At 40.8% G+C, this 14,794-nt stretch overlaps 1 protein-coding gene across 3 annotated transcripts in view; it reads left to right on the top strand.

Moving 5' to 3' along the window:
- LOC115217630 (organic cation transporter protein-like) overlaps positions 1-14,794 on the top strand; it is a 205,404-nt gene that overhangs the window by 117,102 nt on the left and 73,508 nt on the right. The window contains exon 1 of one of the 3 annotated variants that reach the window (XM_036507487.1): positions 11,387-11,557. The exons of the other annotated variants lie outside the window; for them this stretch is intronic. Coding sequence (XP_036363380.1) covers positions 11,416-11,557 — 142 coding nt within the window. The 5' untranslated portion in view covers positions 11,387-11,415. Of the gene's footprint in view, positions 1-11,386; positions 11,558-14,794 lie in introns of those variants that run through there. 3 annotated transcript variants of the gene reach the window in all.

The raw sequence follows: 14,794 nt of genomic DNA, 5'->3' as shown, positions 1-14,794 counted from the left end.
ATTAAGAACTACTCAGAACAGAACAGCGACGAATAGGAAAGGAAATAAACAACCATGGTGGAAAAGGAGAATTTCGGAAGATTTAAACTCTTTGAGCAGTGTAATGTCAATACTTGTTGGGAAAAAGAAATGGGGAACTTAAGTATGAATGGAAATTCGAAGAAAGTTAGGAAGAAGTATGGTGTATAAAAAGATAAACATTTTGAAAGCAGCAGGACCTGATAGTGTACAGTGATCTTGGATGAAGAAGTTCAGGAGTTGCCATTAATTGATCGCAGAGCAATTTAATGCATTGATCAATGGAGAAGAAGAAAGGGAAATGGTACTGACAATTATAAACCAATTTTATGCGTACCATTAAGTACTGTCAGGAGGAGTTGCAGAAGAACTGTATAAATTTCTTAATAAGAAAGATATATTACCGACGGAACAAACAGGCTGTAGATGGACATGCAGAGGTACCAAAGATCAAGTATTGATAGACAAAACGGTAATACAAGATTGTAAACGAAGGAGAACACACTTGGGAATGGCTTGGATTGACTATTGCAAAGCTTATGATATGATTCCACATTCGTGGATCATCGAGTGCATAGACCTGTTTGGAACTGAGAGGAATACAACGTGTTTCCTGAAGAGAAGTATGGTGGGATAGAAAACTGAACTGACACCTTACGGAAAAAGCTCGACGGAAAAAAAGCCTGGTTATCAGAAGATGGATTTTCCAGTGTGATAACCTATCTACGTTGCTTTTTATTATCTGCATCAAACTCTGACTTTGGTACTTAGGAAAATGAACCTGGGGTACCAAAGAAAGGGAAAATCCCAAACAATCAGCCACCTCCCCTTCATGGATGATTTGAAACTGTATGGCAAAGATAAGACAAAAGTGAGTTCTTTGGTGAACACTGTCCACTGTTTTAGTATTGATATTAGAATGGAATTTGGACTCAAGAAGTGCGGAATAATTCACCTAAAAAGAGGCGAAGTACAGTCCCTTGAAGGGATAGAATTAAAGAATAGAGACATGATTAAACAACCTGAAAGGGAGGGATACAAATACCTTGGGGTGTTCAACGAGATAATGGAAAAGAAAATGAAAGAGCAAGTGAGGATGGAGTATTTCCGAAGATTGAAGTTGGTGTTGCGCTCAAAATTGATTGGAAGGAATAACATCCAAGCAGTTAATACGTGGGCGATTGCATCACTTCGGTATGAAGCGGGAATTATAAAAGGGTAAAAGAGAGAAGTGAAAATAATGGATACCAAGGCCAGAAAATGTTGACTACACGGCGCCTTCTTCCCTAAGAGGGACACGGATAGGGTATACTCGTCCAGAAGAAACAGTGGGAGAGGTTTGATCAGTTGCTATGAATGTATCGAAGCAGAGGAAAGCAGCTTAGGGTGGTATATATAAAATACCGTGGAGCCACTTTTGAAACACACGAAGAAGGCCGGCGTCATCAAAACTGAAAATTGTGTAACTAAAGAAAAATTTAAGCAAGAATTGAGCAAAAAGAAAAGAAAAGGCATGGAAGGAAATAATATACAGTCAGTTTGCAAGAGATGTTAACATCAATACAGTGGCTATAGATGAGGAGGAGTGACCTGAAGATTGAGACAGAAGCATTCATATACTCAGCTCAGGAACAAGCATTAAGCACCAACTACAAGCATTAAGCACCAACTACAAGCATTAAGGACCAACCATAATAGACAACACCACCGATAGCAATAAATACAGATTGTATGGTGAGAGGGGTGAAACGGTATGGTACATCATTAGTGAATGCCCGAAACTGGCACAACTCGAATACAAAAGATGCCATGACAATATAGCAAGAATGATCCATTGAGAGATCTGTGGAAATTATGGCCAACAAAGAGGAAAGATGTTGTTCGAGCACACTCAAGAAGAAATTACCGTAAATAGGAACTGCAAAATCCTGTGGGATGCAATGATCCAGTGCGATCACCCGCTCAGGCATCGGAAACAGGATATTGTTGTGATATATAAAAAAGAAAGAACATGTATGATCATCGACATAGCATACCCCTGTGACAACATGATCAATGTGAAAGAAGGAAGAATAAACAACTATGACAATTTGAAGTGGGAAATACAAAGATTGTGGTCAAAGAGAGTAGACGTGATACCAATAGTAAGTGATGCACTTGGAAATATCGGTATCCAACTACCAACAGGGCTAAAAATGATTGGTACAAGTGTGCAGATAGAACACCTACAAAAATCAAAGTTGCATGAAACTGCAAGAATTCTTTGTGGGGTTCTTGAAGCATAACCAGTAAACCAGTGTCGACTTAATCTGCTAGCTGTGGACAGCTGACACTTTCCATCATACCCAGAAAAATAAGCTGTGATTTTTCATATAATAATAATATCTAATTATGTAAAAATTGTTTGCCAACATAACATGTTAGTCCTGGTTTATGACTAATGTTGCTGTAATTTAACCACAGGAGACATCGTCTCCAGCTGGCTATACGACACGATCTGTGTCTTTCTATTTTCGAACAAGGGAATTTAGCACCCCCATTCAGTTCAAAACAATATCTGTGTATCGCGATTTCAGGGTTATGTTCCTTCATCAGCACAGAATAATTGTTCGGCTAGAGGTGGCGGTGCCAAATTCCCGTTTGAAATAAAAAGTTTTCAAAGTGACAACCAGTCACTGATTTATAAATTAGAAAATTACTATTTTTAAATCTAACAACGTGAGATATTCCTGGGGCTAAATTACAGCAACATTAGTCCTAAACCAAGACTGCCATGTTATGTTGGCAAACAATCTTTACTAAAAAGCACTGTTGCTGAATATCTCACGTTGTGAGATTTTAAAATAGTAATTTTCTAATCTAATTATGTGTCTTACTTTCGGTAAATCAATGACAAACTCCAATGGAAAAGAAAGGATGCAGAAGCAAAAGCCGAGTGACAAAAGACTAATTTCTGATAGACAGAATGGTACTGAACGACTGTAAGAACAGACTAATTAATCAGGGGATGGCGTGAATCGATTATAAGAAAGCGTATGACATGGTCCCCCATTCCTGGATTTTAGAAAGTACTGGAGCTGATAAATGTGTCTGATAACATCAAATTTTGTCAGGAGATAATCAATGAAAAACTGGAATACAGAGTTATCTTCACGTTAAAAATGTTTTGCGAGGGTTACCATCAAAAGAGGCATATTTCAAGGAGATAGCCTGTCACCATTGCAGCTTGTGATATGTATAATACTCCTCACACAGATACTACGGAAAGTGACATCAGAGTACACTTTGAAAAGTGGAAGAAAATTAAATCATCTGTTATATATGGGTGACTTAAAGATCTTTGGGAAGACCGAAAGTGAAATAAATGACCTAGTTTTAAACAGCGCAGATATTCAGTAAGAATATCGGAATGGAATTTGGGATAAAAAGTGTGGTATGCTTGTAATACAAAGAGGCAAAGTAGTATCGTCTGATGGCGTAGAGCTACCCAACGGGGAGAAAATAAAGGATGTATAATGAAGATTTTGGAATACGACAAAATCAAGTGAAATTAAGGAAATATTTAGGCGAGAATATCTGAGAAAAAACATATTAATTATGGAAATTAGGTTCGATGGAAAATATAAGATCAGGACAATGAACACACAGGCTGTTTACTTAATGCGATATGGTGTAGGCGTTGTTGGGTGGGCAAAGAACGAACTTAAGGAAATGGACAGGAAAACCAGAAAAGTTATGACAATTAACAAGGAACTGCACCCCAAAAGTGATATTGACAGATTGTACGAGCCTAGGTAGAGGGGAGGAAGAGGTCTCATAGAATGCAAGATCTGTGTCAACGAGAAGAATCGTCTAGGATAGTACATCAAGCGGCAAAGTGAATCCTTGCTTGCCACTGTTAGAAAATGTGATGCACCCACAAATATTTAAGAAACGAGATAAAGAGATGAAGAAGAAAGAGTAAACAATTACAAAATGAAATCTCTGCATGGGCAATACCTCCGCGAAATTGAAGGAAACGACAAGATCAACAATTGGAAATGGCTAAGAAAATGTGATCTGAAAGGATGCACTGATGCATTGACATGCACCACTCAAGAATAAGATCTGAGAACTAATTACACTAAGTTCCAAATAGATAAGAGTAGCCAATCGCCCCTTTGTAGGATATGTGATTATGTTCGTCCACTGGAGGCTATGTGGGCCTGAACAGAGCACGGAAATGGAGTCACTGAGAATAAGGAATATAAGATACTGTGAGATTTTGCAATTCATGTAATTCCCTAATTGATGCACAGAGACCAGATATTGTTGTGGTAGATAAAGGAGGAAAATACAAGATTATAGATATTGCAATACTTGGGGATGCACGCATAAGTGACAAAGAACTAGAAAAATTGAAAAGTACAGACTACTAAAAGACGAAATTTCAAGAATTTGGACTGTGGGGAGTGTCATTCTAGTAGCTGTAGGGGCACTCGGAGCACTAACAACCAAGTTCGAGAAATATGTCAAACAAATCGTAATTGACGAGAAAGCAAAGCAAATCTAAAACATGCTCTGTTGAGGACAGCTAGGATTGTGACATTGGTACTAGAAAGTTGAATATCCATAATCAAGTATTAAAGCTTATAATGTGCGGAAAAAGACCCTGTGAGATCTCTGACAGTAGGATGATGTCCACTCTAACATAATCTACTAGAACAAACAAGATCGAACGTCTTGAGAAGCAAGACAATAATAATTATTATTATTATATTAATTGTTTCAAATTTTGCTAAAAGTATAGCTTTTGGAGGGAGGAGATAAGTCAATTACATCGACCCCAATAGTCAATTGATACTTTATTTATCGACCCTGAAATAAATTAAATGCAAAGTCGACTTCGACGGAATTTAAACTCAGAACGAAGTGACAGGCGAAATACTGCCAAACATTTCGTCCAGTGTGCTAACGATTCTGCCAGCCCACCATCCTAATAATAATAATAATAATAATAATAATAATAATAATAATAATAATAATAATAATAATAATAATAATAATAATAATAATAAGACCTACTGAAAATATAAAGACCTACTGAAAATATAAAGACCTACTGAAAATATAAAGACCTACTGAAAATATAAAGACCTACTTGAAAATATAAAGACCTACTGAAAATATAAAGACCTACTGAAAATATAAAGACCTACTGAAAATATAAAGACCTACTGAAAATATAAAGACCTACTTGAAAATATAAAGACCTACTGAAAATATAAAGACCTACTGAAAATATAAAGACCTACTGAAAATATAAAGACCTACTGAAAATATAAAGACCTACTTGAAAATATAAAGACCTACTGAAAATATAAAGACCTACTGAAAATATAAAGACCTACTGAAAATATAAAGACCTACTCATTGAAATTGAGAAAATGTGGCATCTCAAGCCGGTTACAATACCAGTGATCGTAGGAGCACTAGGAATGATCAAGAAGGGAACCGAAAATTATATGAGAATGATTCCTGGCTTACCATCCCTGCAAGAAGTGCAAAAGATTGTCTTAACTGGTACATCACACGTATTGAGAAGAGCATTGTCGATGTGAGAACTGTTGCTGCTCATGTATTTTAATTAAAAAAAAAAAAAATGAACGAACTACTGAGTTTGGTTTAATGGCCTACCAATGTATACTATGAGTTTCTTTGCCCTAGGAGTCGGGAAGACACTCGGCAAGAAATGGAAGCAAATTTTAAAGAAGAAAAAAAAAGTAATAATAATAATAATAATAATAATAGTAATAATAATAATCTCCGCGCTGAATAACTAATATAATAACATCGGTAGAATGGGATAAGAAACCTGTGGAAGACTTGAAGGAAGCGGTCAATTAACGAAGATAATCACAAAAACGAAATTTTACTGCTATACAAAGCACAGTTTCTCCTATTCACGATGTCTCAGTGAAACATGTACGAAACACACACGCGAAAGCAACACCGGAAAGTTTACAAATTATAAAATATAAATGGAACAAGACAGTAAGTACATAAATTGAAATTACACATACATTCAAATGTCTACATAATCAAATATACATCTGAATACCTATAGGACTACACATACATCCCAATGTTTACTCAACTACGAGAAATTTACAAGACATACATACACGCGTAAGAAAACACGTGTTAGAAATGAAGCGAAAACAAACAAACAAAAAACTATCTGTTATCTTTTGAACTAACACAGAGTGAAAAATTCATAATTTTAAAAACACCACAAAAAATTTGCCCGGAGATAAGTCTATCAACAAAAAAAAAACTATAAACGAATACAGATTTGTTAGCCTTAAGAAGCTACGTTACGAGCAATGTTTACATGCAGAGAACTCCGAGGCGGTGTTGTCTCAAAAGATTAATTCTAAACAGACATATCCGTCCCCTAATGTTATTGTCCAAGCTCATTATGCCTCAGTGATAATAAAGCAAAATACAAACCGGAACGGTCGTCAATCGGAACACCAAGGACTACGTACTCGAATGATCAACCAGGTTCTATACGGAAAATCAGCGAGTGGTTCAAATCTTCCCGAAACACAGGAGTCGGAAGTAGCCGGAATATTCCAACAGATGGCCATCAATGTCATAATTAAATAACCAAAAGAAAAAGAATGAAAAATGGTCTAGGAAGGTAATAAAGAAGTTCTTACGGCCTTCTACCATGCCATCTATTTCTCCACAAATTAATCTAATACTGTACAAACCTACTCAAACTGGAGACAGAAACACTTTGGAGTAAGACCCTACATAGATGATTCTTGTCATAGATGATTCTTGTCTTCCGCTTTTCGTCCATTACCTTTTCGGGCGTATCTTGGTACCAAGCACCCGTAACCTCATATACATATTTACGGCATAGTAGCCAGTGGAGGTTTTGGGCTACTTTGTCTTGTCTACGCGTGTACTCTTTCTGCGCAAGACTTTCACAAGCACTAACAATATTAGTCACAATTTCGACCCTCTTCCCATACATTCTGCAGAGGTCCAATGCACTTGTGTGGTATATATTCTTTTTCACGGTGTTGGTATTCAATACCTGGTCCTGGGCAGCGATGATTAGGCTTTCAGTATTCTTTTTTAAATCACCCTTGTTCAGCCACCTCCATGATGCTTGCTGGTTTTTTAATTTGTTAGTTTCACGGTGGAACTGACCATGTAATTCCATACGGAGTAAGATTTCTTCTCTCTGGTCGGCTGTTCCTGTTCGAAATTATTGAGCACTCTCAAGTCCATTTTCGTTAACTCCTGCACTAGCAGGTCTTCTTTGCTGTATCAGGTCTTCTGATAGTGCACCCATCCTGAGATGGACACAAGCGGAGATTGACCAACTCGATTGCACTACCCTAAAGACAATGACAATGCATGGTGCCCTCCACCCTAAGGCAAATATACACAGGCTCTACATGAAGAGAGGTAAGGGTGGGCGTGGGTTGATTAGCGTACAGGGAGTGCATCAACAGTGAAAGAAGAAACATAGCAGAATATTTAGCAAGATCTCATAGAATGCAAGATCTGTGTCAACGAGAAGAATCGTCTGGGATAGTACATCAAGCGGCAAAGTGAATCCTTGCTTGCCGCCGTTAGAAAATGTGATGCACCCATCTCAGGATGGGTGCACTATACCGGAATACAGCAACAGCCCATATGTTGATGGCAGTCACAAGGCTTCTTGAGTTGAGCTTCGATTTTAAGAGAAGTTTGAGGCGCTTCAAATATGCAGTGGTGACCTTGTATTTCATTTCTCTGTGCAAGATTTGGTCCAGCTCCAGGATCCCAAGGTACTTGTACCCATCATCATCCAAATCTTCCATTCTCTCTCCGTTTAGCAATCCCATACCCCTACAATTTACTCTTTTCCCCCACTTCAGAGTAAGCACTGCACTCTTTGAGATACCGAATTCCATCCCTATATCCTTGCTGCACATTTGCACAGTCTCGACCAGCCTCTCCATTTCAGGTTCTGTTCTTGCGAACAATTTTAAATCATTCATGGTTGGGACGAGGTCCGTTCTTTTTCAGATCATAGTGCACGTTGAGTTTTCGTAGGTTTACAGAAAGTGTGATCAAGGCTATAACAAATAAAACAGGTGAACAAGAGTCTCCTTGGAAGATACCTCTTTTAATTGTTACCTCGGCTTAGTGCTGGTTGTTACAGGAAAAATACGTTTTCCAACTAGGTATTCTGTTCTTAATCAGTGCACATATGTTCTCAGTTACTCCACACATGTCGAGTGTTTCCAAAATCTACGAAGGCGTCAACATGTTGTAAGCCTTTTCGAAGTCTATCCAGGCCATGCATAAGTTTTTTTGGTACCGTTTACAGTTCTTCATTATAACCTTGTCTATCACAAGGTGATCCTTGGTGCTTCTGGATCCTTTTCGGCACCCCTTTTTGTTCTACTGGCAGAAGATTGTTTTCCGCAAGGTACGTATATATTTCCCCTGCGAGGGTACCTGTCAATACTTTCCATAGGAGGTCAAGACAAGCAATGGGTCGGTAATTGCCAACTTCATTGCCTTTTGACCGATCTTTCACTAACAATGTTGTTCTTCCCTCAACTGTCCACTCAGGAACTGTACCGCTCAGTAGGCAATTATCTAATTGCAACGCAATTGTCTTGTGTGTTGACCTAAACCATTTGAGCCAGTAGCCTTGAATTCCGTTTGGTCTTGCTGCTTTTCAGTTTGGCAGTTTTGATATCTGTGCAAGGACATCTTCCGCTGTTATGCGCACATGGTCCAGTTGTGGAGCCTCCGGGTGATGGAATTCGGATCTCACAGAATGAGTACACACAGCTCTGTGGTTGTGCGAAACGTTTTGCCCCCAGATGTTATTCCAGAATTGGCGATTTTCTTCTGCTCCAGGAGTTGATTTACCTTCTGTATTTCCCCCTAAGCCCTCTAGTTGTTTGAGAATAACTGGTTTTGCTGGAACCGCGATATGTGGTCAGTGTAGCGCTGCACCTTTAATGTTTTAGCCCGCAAGCGTTGTTTTATGGTTTCGTTGACAGTTTTGAACTCTTTCTTTTTTAATTGGTACCCCATCGCTTTCAATTCTCCGCTTCCAACATGGCTCCTTCTTTCTGTCTATTTTCTTTCCAACCAGCTAACCTACTAAAATTGAAGCAGATCTGATCAAGTCCCTTGTTTCTGTTAGATGTTTTGTCAGAATATGTTTCGGAATCTCATCAACTTTTTGGGTCGCGCGTTTAACATTGTTATGGTCGAAGCTTCTTAGATTCACTGGCTTGGTCTCTGTTCTTGTAATTCTTAAATCTTAAAGTCTTTTCCTGAAATTTCTCTGTTCCTCAGTCATATCCTCTCTTATTTCTGGCTTTTCTACATTATATTGATAGGCTGACCTCTCATCCACTAAAACTTCACCTTGCCTGGTCTTCACTGGTCTTCAACTACTTTATTCTCCTCGAGATTCTCACCACTCTAGAGGCTTTACCTGATTGTCTGAATCTGGACCTCATTAAGAAAACCTCTATTCCGAAATATTCTTATTTGATTCATGAATCCATTTTCAGTCATCAGGAACATACCCAGTTGGTTCCAAAGTTCTAATGATCTTTTTCCAGCAACATTACATTTGCCATTGTTCTTGTCTAGCAAAGCGTGTTCATGGCACTGGATCGGCTTTTTGTTCATATCAACAGACGACTTGCGTTTTCAAGCACATTGCATAATTTGACCAGTACAAGTACTGTGTCTTGTAGAATGGCTAGCAGTTGTTGGATTACGACCGGGCCCACCTGGGTACCTGCCGAGAGTAGCACCTTCACTATTGGTTCTAGTCCCGTTTACACCCTTATCGTCATTTATTTTTCTTGGCATTTTCACTCACGAATGAGTTGTATTTTTAGGTTACGATCAACCGGTATTTTTATCAAGACACCATCCCTATCGAGGTAATCCACCAAGGTGGTAGGATCTTTGCTCCCCTGATTTGGGGCTTGGAGTGTTCCTTCTCCTAAGCTGCCCGCTACCCAAGGCTAACGAGGACAGCTTACCCGGAGCATTCGTTATTCAGAGGCGCCAGATACTCGCCTTTTTCCAAACTTCTATTGGTTTCGCGTAGGAGTCGGGCTTGATCACTGTGTCAAAGAAGTCTTTTCCACACCAGTTTTGAAATCAGAGTATTCCTTCTCCTAGACAGACTGCCAACCAAGGGCCACGAGTTCTGTCTACCCGTTTTCGGAATGGCCATTGACTCTTTTAAGTTCCTCTGCCCTTTGCCGGGTTCTGTTTTTAGTCCCGCAGGGTGTCGAAAATCCACCCTTCTCACCAGCAAGCTTAGTGGGGTTGTCGGTTTAGTCGCCGATGACTCGACGGTTTCACAGCTCCACTTGTTAAATCATTCTGGGTAATTATTGTTCAATATTATAATTTCCGTATTACTACTATAATCCCTATCTTATTATTTACTTGTTCACTGCTATAGTTTCACAATTATCACTATAATCGTACTTTTACAATAATTCCAAGGGGTCATAATATTGTTTCCCCTGATTTGTTTAGACAAGGAGTGGCTATGTGGTAAGTAGCTTGCTTACCAACCACATGTATTCGGGTTCAGTCCCACTGCGTGGCACCTTGGGCAAGTGCCTTCTACTATAGCCTTGGGCTGACCAAAGCCTTCTGAGTGGCTTTGGTAGACGGAAACTGAAAGAAACTCAAAGTTTTAGTAAGCATAGAAAGTACCAGAAGAAGCTCACTCATTTTTTGGCGGGGAACTGTTAAGTAACCACGTCATCGTCTGAATGATTTCAGTAGCACTGAGAACCCATTGGAAGAAGAAGGAAAGCGGGAGAGAGAGAGAGAGAGAGAGAGAGAGAGAGAGAGAGAGAGAAAGGAGAAGGAGAAAGGAGACGAACAGGGAGGCAGGAAAGCTCACCAAAATTCCGGCGTGTGGGCCAATTTATGTATAGGACAAGTTGGGACTATCTATCATACCTAAGATAATTATCATTATTATTATTATTATTATTATTATTATTATTATTATTATTATTATTATTATTATTATTAGCATTCATTTACATGAGTTTATTTCGTATCTAGACAAAATGGGTGACAGTAAGAGGCATTTTGGAAACAAGACCACGACATGAATACATATTACCTGACTTCGCATGTCTTAATTTACTCACACACACACACACTCACACACACACATACATAGACACAAACACACAAGCACACACACACAGACACACAGACACACAGACACACACAAACACACACGTACACACACACACATACATATATACATACATACATGTATGTCTGTATATAATATAAGCTGAAAGGCGTTTGCTAAATATTTTTTGAAGAAACATGTCACAAAGTAAGGAATATAATTTTGATGGTCTCTTTACTGATCTTATACAATTCGGAAAATTTCAAAGACTTCAAACTTTTGTCAGTTTAATAACATGGCTGCTGGTTTCTTTTACATTGCTACAAGTTGTCTTCTTGGGTAAGCTGTGATTTACAATTCTTGGTTATTTATTTTTTTCTTTTTGGTGTCAGAACTAATTTACTGAAATAAAGTGGTTTTGCCTTTCCGTATATATATATATATATATATACATCGCTGTTTTTTTTTTTATTATTATATATTAGTAGAGATACCCGGTGTTGGTCAGGATTAAAATGGCATAGCTTTTTATAGTTTTACTTGTTTTAGTCATCTGACTGCAGACATGCTGGAGCAGCGCATTTAGTTGAACAAACCGACCCCATGATTTATTCTTTGTAAGACTAGTACTTATTCTATCGGTGTCTTTTTCCGAACCGCAATGTTAAGGGGATTTAAACACAGCAGCATCGGTTGTCAAACGATGGTGGGGGTACAAACACAGACACAGCCACATTCAAATATACATATATCCACATATATACGGCAGTTTACTTTCAGTTTCTATGTACGAAATCCACCCACAAGGCTTTGGTCACCCTGAGGCTATAGTATACATATATACATATATATATATATATATATATATATATATATATATATATATATATATATATATATATATATATATATATATATATATATATATATATATATATATATATATATATATATATAAATGTATATATATACATATATATACATATATAAACATATATACATTTCTCTCTGCTTTCTTTCTTTTCTTTCCTTTTTCTATTTGTCCCATCTTCTTCGCCTTTATTTTCTGCTCCTATCGCTTTTTTATCTAGTTTTTTCGAGCGATAGTTTTTTTGTTGTTGTTTTTCGAACGTTTGTTTTTTTCCCTTTTTTTCTCTCTTTTTTCCCTGTGGACGCCTGCCCCCGGCCAGTTCCTAGCAGTGGATCTTTTCGCAGGTGCCTGTCAGCGTGCGTTGGAGCGGTTCAACTTCTCCAGGCGCCACCGCCGCCTCAACATCTCCCCGGCTGAGCTCTCGGCTCTTCGTTACCTCCAACGGCGCGCTGACATTATCATCAAACCGGCTGACAAGGGTGGAGCTGTGGTGGCATGGCGCGCGGACCTCTACCCGGCCGAGGCGCTCCTCCAACTCAATGACACCTCCTTCTACTCCTCTCTGTTCTCTAACCCCACGCTTAGCTACTACCAGACGGTATTCTCTACTGTCCACGACCTCATCTCGTCCTCCTGTCTCCCCCACACCGCATTGAACCTCATTGTCCGAACCCCACGCATCCCCACCATTTACTTCCTCCCCCAAATCCACAAACCCAACAACCCTGGCCCCCCCATCGTCTCCACGGAGCTTATCTCAAAATACCTCGACCGTGTCCTTGCCCCCCTAGTGGCGTCTCTTCCTTCCCACGTCCACGACACCAACCATGCTCTCCGGCTTTTCAACTCTTTCTCCTTTCCTCCCGGCTCCTCCAAAATACTTTTTACAATGGACATCCAAAGCCTCTATACCGTCATCCCTCAAACTAAGGACTGCGGGCACTTCAACACTTTCTCGACGTCCGCCTCAACCCCGAACCCGACACCTCCACACTCATTCGTCTGGCCGAACTTGTCCTTTCTCTTAACTCCAACTATGCGAACCTGTTCGTTGGCTATGATGAAGCCCAAATATTCTCTAGTTTCACTGGTCCCACTCCCGAACTATACGGTCGTTACATTGACGACATTATCGGTGCCACCTCACTCTCCCGTGAACATCTAGATTCCTTCCTCTCTTTCGTTCAATCCTTCCATCCTGCCCTCCACATCACCTCCACTATCTCCAACACCTCTGTCTCCTTCCTCGACATTTCGGTCAGCATTCATCACTCCATTCTTACCACCTCCATTCACTACAAACACATAGACTCACACTCATACCTAAACTTCTCTTCCTCCCACCCCAAACACACCAAGCTTTCCATCCCCTATTCCCAATTCCTCCGTCTACGTAGGCTCTGTAGTGACGACCATAACTTTGAGACTCAGTCTCAACTCATGACTCGCCACTTCATCCTACGTGGATACGCCCTCTCCACTATTCACACCGCCCTTGCCAGAGCACGTTCCGTAGACCGTGCATGTGCTCTCTCCCCCCGAACCCGCCCTTTTCCCCTCACTTACCACCCCACCACCTACCTCTCCAACGCACCATTCTTCGAGCTTTGCGGCATCTCCAGTCCGACCCGTCCACTTCACACCTCTTCCCTAACCGACCCCTTCCCTCCTTCAAACGATCCCATAACCTACGAGACCTCTTGGTCCACAGCTTCTTCCCTGACCCTACCTCCCAACCTGTCTCGTTCCCCTGCTCCCGCCCACGTTGCCGCACTTGCCCTTACCTCTCCAACACCACCCTCCGCACTGGCAACCATCATCGACCCTATCGCATCATCAACTCCTTCACCTGCACCTCCAGCAATATCATCTATTGCGTCTCCTGCTCTCTCTGCCATTCTCTGTACATCGGACAAACGGGACGCCGCTTGGCTGATCGGTTCGCGGAACACCTCCGTGACATCCGCCTTGCCAATGACACACCGGTCTCACGCCATTTCCGCTCCACCGGTCACTCCTTGGAACATCTGTCTGTGTTCGGATTGTCCTTGCACAGAGGCCATCCGGATTCCCGCTTGCGCCGTGAACAGGGATTAATCTTCTCTCTTCGCTCTTTTACGCCACTTGGTCTCAACTCTCCCCCCTTTTCATCTAACCTCCCCCCGACTCTTCAGTCCTTCATCTTTTCACCCCTACTCTCTTTCACTCCTCTTCCCTTCTTCCCTCTTCTTTCCCCTTTCTTCCTCCCTCTTCCCCTTCTCTCTTTCTCTGTGCTCTCTCACTCCCATTCTCTCCCCCTCTCCTCCTTTCCCCTCCCCTCTTCCCACCCCTCCTCTTCTCCTCTCCTTTCTTCTCCTCTCCCTCCTCCTCCCCTCCCCCTCATCTCTCCTCCCTTCCCCTTCCCTCTCCACCTCATCTCCTCTCTCCCCTCCCCCTCATCTCTCTTCCCTCCTCCTCTCCTCTCTCTCTGCTCTCCCCCTTTCACTCTCCCCACAACCCCCACTCTACCCCAACCCCAGCCGGACCCACACCCCACATGGGCTTTCCCCACTCTGGCCCCCCACCTCCCCACAACATCACACCACACTACACTACACCATACGACACTACACTACACCATGCGACATTACACATCACATCATACATACATACACACGTCCAGACCACCAGCCCTCTTTCATACGCACATACATACTCTCTTATAC

This window comes from Octopus sinensis, linkage group LG11 (genome assembly GCF_006345805.1).
Source record: "Octopus sinensis linkage group LG11, ASM634580v1, whole genome shotgun sequence".
Lineage (NCBI taxonomy): Eukaryota > Metazoa > Mollusca > Cephalopoda > Octopoda > Octopodidae > Octopus > Octopus sinensis.
This window is presented reverse-complemented; position numbering and strand designations above follow the sequence as displayed.